Genomic DNA, 6,000 nt, shown 5'->3' on the forward strand with positions numbered 1-6,000 from the left:
TTTAAGGGATAAGAAAGCAGATTGGTTGAGGGAACAAACGCGAGTAAATGACATCTTAGTTGAAATCAAGAAAAAGAAATGGGCATGGGCAGGACACGTAATGAGGGGGGAAGATAACCGATGGTCATTAAGAGTTACGGAATGGATTCCAAGGGAAGGAAATTGTAGCAGAGGCCGGCAGAAAGTTAGGTGGGCGGATGAAATTAAGAAGTTTGCAGGGACAACATGGCCACAATTAGTACATGACCGGGGTAGTTGGAGATGTATGGGAGATGCCTTTGCCCTGCAGTGGGCGTAACCAGAATGATGATGATGATGATGATGATGATGATGATAATGCCTTTCAGGCCCCTTGTCCACCCGGGGAATGAAGTTGAGCCCAGCCGTTTACTCAGTGCGTTGAAGACCATCAATCATTTTTTTTTTTTTTAATTTTAATGGGTATCTAGGTATATACGAATAAATACGGTACACGCTGCCTTCCGGCCAGTTTATCTTTTCCGTGCCTTCCTTATATCCAGCACGTCGACATCGCGCAGTTGCTGGTAGCGGGGCAGGGGGAGACATTAATGCGAGCGCTTGATCCACTCAACAGCGCGTCCACGTGCAGTCGTGCTGTGAAAAAGGGCACGAAAACGCTGTAAGGAAATCGTTCCATGCAGAGAACCAGGCGCGAGTCCCTCCCCGAAGCCGAGCTATAATCGCGCAAACCGTCGACGGTGCACAACGGCGCACTCGCATAATTAACCCCACGATCCCCAAACTACCGCAACCAAATATCTGGGGTTCACTACTGGTTGCGCGTTTCGTTCCGCGAAAGCCAGAGATCTGAACGTAGCAGTATGGACGTATAGCGCAGGGAAGTACGGAATGGGTCACGCAGCTTCATTACTATATCTTATACTGGGTTTTTTTCCCTCTTAATCGAGTGCGCTTCGGTAATCGAATCAAACAACAGTGGCGCGTTATGTCGTTGTAGTTGTGGCCTCAGAACATGGCTCGTACCCACTAGGGGGATTGGCCACACTGGAGGCAATGAAAGGTGCGCCCAACAAAACACAAAGAAGGCTTTTTAAAAAAGCAAACGATCCAAGAAACAATACGTGACGCAACTTACTACGCGTCATTGTGCTTTGGCTTTTCTTGCTTTTTTCTTTCTTTTCTCTCTCTCTCTCTCTCTTCTGACTCAAGAGCAGCTGGCGTTACGCAACCGATACGCAGTTTTGTTACGATAAAAAAAATAATCGGGCATCGGAAAAGAAATGGTGAAAGTAGTGAAGCACAGCGACCTCGAGCAGGTATATTCCTATAGCCAATGATATTGAAGGCTGCCACTCTCAAAACAGAAAACATGTTATCTGCTGGTCAAGAAGATGTCACAAGTTGTACAGAGGGTTCAAGAAAACGAGAAAATGGGCTATACAAGTGTACGTATTTCGTTAAACTTAAACAAATATAGTAATAAAAAAATTGTAGGACGCTTAAGCTTCGCCTTCAAGAGTGGAACGCGATAGCGTTATCGCACCCCGTTCGCACCGCCTACTCAAACGATCTACGCCACCCAAACGTCGCGATCGGCACAGATAACCGGGCCGCGGCGCGCCATGAAAGCGGACGCGATCATGGGACGAGTGGCGCGCCGCGTGTGGGGCAGCGCCGTACATTGCGAGAGGGGGTCTTCTGTGTTTGCCGCAAGATGGCTCTGCGTGTGCGCAGAGCGCTGAAGAAATGTAGCGGAAACGTACTTCGCTACTCGTGAAACTGTGACTTCTGTAAGTTACATGGTCATAATTACCGATATACACCACAGTATAACTTTCTACGGCGCGTTTATAAGGCAACACCGCATTCACTAGAGGCGATTTTGTAGCACTTTGAAGGAACGAACTCGTGGCTGATTGGAAGCGTCTCCGTTTTACACTCCGGAGACCCTGGTTCGATTCCCACCAGCCCATCTTGCAAGGTGTTTTTTATTTATAAAGTGCCTTCTGGGATTTATCGCTCACGGCCAACGCCGCTGACGCCGACGACACCGGCTTTTCTGCGACACAAGCTCCTTAACGCTGTCGCGTTAATATGAAATTTACAGCATACGCGAAGTTATTGCCTCACTCGGGTAAGTTACTGAAAAGCTCTACACGCAAAGCTAAGAAGCATGCTCAAAAGCTTCGCGGGATGTATCAATATAGTCCACTTGTTCTCAGAACTCATCTTTATTTCGTTGTGGAGTAGCAAACGTTCACTTCGTAGACATTTTGCTGTATCCTTTATTATTTCCAAATAACTGAATCACCTAAATGAAAGCTATGTCTTTAACAGTTGCAAGAATGTATTACTCTTACACACCAATTTAACCAATGTCGGTTAGACATTTCTGTGATTAAAGCACTTCATCGTTTTACCGGCATTGAAATATAAAAAAATCTGTTAAAAGAAAAGGAAACGGTGGTAGATTTGTGTGTGTTGATCGACTGATCAATTTTGAACGGCAGCGATAGACACGCGGACACACGGAACAAGTAAACAATTTCGCGCTTCGTTTTTTTTTTTTTTTTTTTTTTTTTCCCGCGTCGTCTTTATATTTATTACTTGGGGTCCGTGTCAGTGCCACAAGCAGTGCGCTTTAACATGCAGCGCCTGGGATTTTAAAGCGGTCTTAGTAGAGGGCGTCGGAAAAATTCTGACCGCATGATTCTCTTCGAGAAGTCACAGTAAACGAACACTTATAGCCACCTTACAACGGCTACTCGCCTTTACGTTCTATTACGATGCATCTAAGCACAGTCGGACACAGTTCTGTCAAAAGCGCCGAACCGGTGAGCTGCACTGCGACGAAATACATATCTGTGCGTTGCTGACCGCTTTTAGGGACAATGCTTGCCACCGGCAGAAGCCACAAAAAGCCCGGTTAATACATTTCAGCCAGGTGTATAAATTGAAAATAGCAGATGTGTCTTTACTATTTATTTGCTTTGCAATCCAGCGCTCTGCACAGATATGTGGCCTACCGTACAACTTACAATAAGCAGTTTGAATCGACATCATCGTGGCCGCCATGTCGGGGTACTAGAACGTCGAGCAACTGCGCAAGCAATAAACGTGGTTAGAGCAACGCACACTACGACAGGAGCATCTTGCGCCGAGCGACAAATCGATAACAGTGATAATCCGGTAAAAATACTGTCCCCGTGATGTGCGGTTGCACCCCCGCCAAGCGTGGCCACCATATTTGGGCACCAGCTCTGTGTGTAGCTGCGTCCGTGACGACGCGTGAAAACTAGTTATCTATAGTATTTTCGCATTCCGTCTAACGCGGCTGGGGATCGAACCCGCAACCTTTTGCTTAACACCAAAGCACCTAAGCCGCTAAGCCACCAGCGGCGGGTATCTCAAGATATACTACGCATGATGGCAAGGACAGTGGTCAAAATGTACCAGTGCCCCTGCCGACGTTAAACAATCTGTTCAACGAAAAAAAAACGACGATTAAAGAAAAAGTTGCACTTTGGCCCGAAATACTAAGCATCGGTTGCGATAGCAAATTAGCAGACAGCCTTGCCAAAAAAGGAAAGTACTCTTATCGGCGTTATCAACTTGTAAACGCTCGCTTGCTAACTAAAGTAACAACCATAGTGCCAGCACGCACAGCAAACATGAACACATCACACTCGATGAACACGGACACTCGCTGTCAAAACGCTGGTGTGAGGAAGCGCGGCAGCCGCAGCGAGCGAAGTGACCTTCGTGTTCTCTATCACTTCAACGCAAACTAAGCGCCGAGAACACACAGCACGCACCTAGATTTCGCACCCAACGCGTATCTCTCTCAAGATACGGCCACGCCACCGCGCGCAGCCGCCACGTACGTAGTTGCAGCCGAATAGAAAGCCGCCCTCTCTCTCCCCTCCCCCCGGTGCCTCACAACGTTGGGCGCATACGGACTTCATACGGAACATCAAGGCGACGGCAACGTCAGAAATGCGCCTGCAGTGTCCACATAATTGCTACCGCAATAACACAAGATACAATTATAAGAACTACGGTGCTCCGACGTCATAGGTCTGACAACTGATCAGCGTAGGTCATAAAATCGTATCTTGTACCACGTTATCTTTTAATCTTTTTTTTTTCGTTGCACAGCTTGGAAGGATAGGCGGGACACCTTACATACATTGTGCACATAATTCAGACGTCACATAACGGCTGTCGAAGACTGGCAGGTTATCTTGGCCGTACCTCCAGCAGCTTGCGCTCGTGAAGGTTTCCCACGCGCTAAGTCATCATCCGGTACAGTTTTCCCGGTGCGTTTAGAAGTGAACCACTTGGTCAATACTAAAACGTGAAATTTATTGTCCTTGAAAGCCTTCCGGATAACGCTTCTGCAAGGCAGCGGTTTACTCTATATTTCGTTACCAATTCCAGACAAAAAGAGAAAAAGAAAATGAAAACGCAGCATTTCTGCGCGCGCGGTCACACACACAATTCTTTCCGCGTGCTTTTGACGAGGTGGGTGCAACCGTCTTCTTGCCTTAATATGAACACACTTCGAACAACCTTTTTTTTTTTGTGCTGTCCAAGCTTGATTCATTACGCTGAAACCTGCCTTCGCAAATATAGGCTATTCGCTCGTGGAAACTTTCTGCAGTAATGAAGGGAGACCTACGGAGGCGAAGTGCACGCGTGTCAAGCTACTGAAGATAGTCCGTCTCCTTCGCGTGTTTCAGTTGGGGCACAGGATAAATAAAATGTTACACATGTTACGGCACTTACATTAAACCAGGAAATAAGACACACCACTCAGCGTGATACTCTTTCTTTTCCCCTCTTTCTTCACTCTTCTGCGCTTTCACAAATGCGAAATGTCGCAAGTAGACAAGCTGATTAAAAAAAAAAAAGCTATGTCAGAGTTTGCCGGCATACTTGGCGCTGTAACACACGCGCAGAAGCACTGCCCCTGGTAGCTTTCCGTTCATTACCACAGGTGAATTTCCCTCGAATTCAGATAGACTCGACCCCTGCTCAAGAAACATACACGTTTCATTACAATCCGTTGTTCGCTGCACACAATCGCTGAATACGTTGCCTCGCGCGTCCAGGTTAAAAATAAGTGCAACAGCTGCGCACTTGCTCTTGCAACGCTTGTGTCAGACTCGGCCGACATCTAAACCGTCGCTGCCAACTCACCGCGGTTCCGGCCTTGGGTATAGTTTCGATTCATCGATGTAGCCGTCTTGATGTCCATGGATCATTCAATCAAACCGAAATAAAAACTAGCAAAAGGAAGAAAACAAAAACGGGAAGAGGGCACAGCTGCAGGAGCAGGCAACCGTCTTGGCGCCGCACGGCACCCGACTGCCGTAAGCGAAGCCCAGCGTTCAGTCGGGCGGAACGGATTCCCGCGGCGCCTCTCCGCATTCGTCATCTGTCAGTGGTTGAACTTCGTCTAGACTGCCACGCTTACCGCGCCTAGCGTCGCTCGGCCCTTCTCCGACTACACTTAGCGTCGTCGTCACTAGCGAAAAAAAGAAAAATAAATGGTTACAATGCGAACTAAAACTTGCACGTAGGAATTATGCAGTTGTCATCCGTCTTGTGTGCACCTAGCTTCCCAGTTACAGAGGAAATTTTTTCTAATTATGCAATTAGTTCGCATGCTCGAGTCCATTAACGTCAGAAGCCAAGGCTCCGCCAGCCACTATATAGCCTGCGACTTGCATCCTTAACTCACGTCCTCGGGAGCATCGATCACCGCAGTGAAGTCTGCACTCGCTCCGCTACCACAAAATGTTTCCGTGACTCACCTTCTGCTTGCCTAGAACGGTTGTTCACGTACTTTGTCGGGAGTAGGTTCACCGCGCTATTTGCAGATATTGCAAATTTTCCGCTTTACAACGTCCTCTATAAACCTTCTCTTATTTTTCCCCCCCTTCCCGCGAATAATAGCTAAACTGACAGAGCATAATTATGAGTCTGATCTTGAAGCAACTACTAAATATTTGT

General features: G+C 47.3%; 1 protein-coding gene across 6 annotated transcripts in view; it reads right to left on the reverse strand.

Annotated features, from left to right (window-relative positions):
- The window catches only part of LOC126531532 (methanethiol oxidase-like), a 157,928-nt gene extending 152,491 nt beyond the window's left edge, over nucleotides 1-5,437 (reverse strand). Inside the window, exon 1 of one of the 6 annotated variants that reach the window (XM_055071226.2) lies at nucleotides 5,185-5,376. In XM_055071226.2, coding sequence (XP_054927201.1) covers nucleotides 5,185-5,242 — 58 coding nt within the window. In that variant the 5' untranslated portion in view covers nucleotides 5,243-5,376. Of the gene's footprint in view, nucleotides 1-5,184 lie in introns of all 6 variants that reach the window. The other 5 variants (XM_055071224.2, XM_055071229.2, XM_055071227.2 and 2 more) reach the window with 5 other exon arrangements.
- Nucleotides 5,438-6,000: the final 563 nt, after the last annotated feature.

The sequence above is a fragment of the Dermacentor andersoni genome, chromosome 5 (genome assembly GCF_023375885.2).
Source record: "Dermacentor andersoni chromosome 5, qqDerAnde1_hic_scaffold, whole genome shotgun sequence".
Taxonomy (NCBI): domain Eukaryota; kingdom Metazoa; phylum Arthropoda; class Arachnida; order Ixodida; family Ixodidae; genus Dermacentor; species Dermacentor andersoni.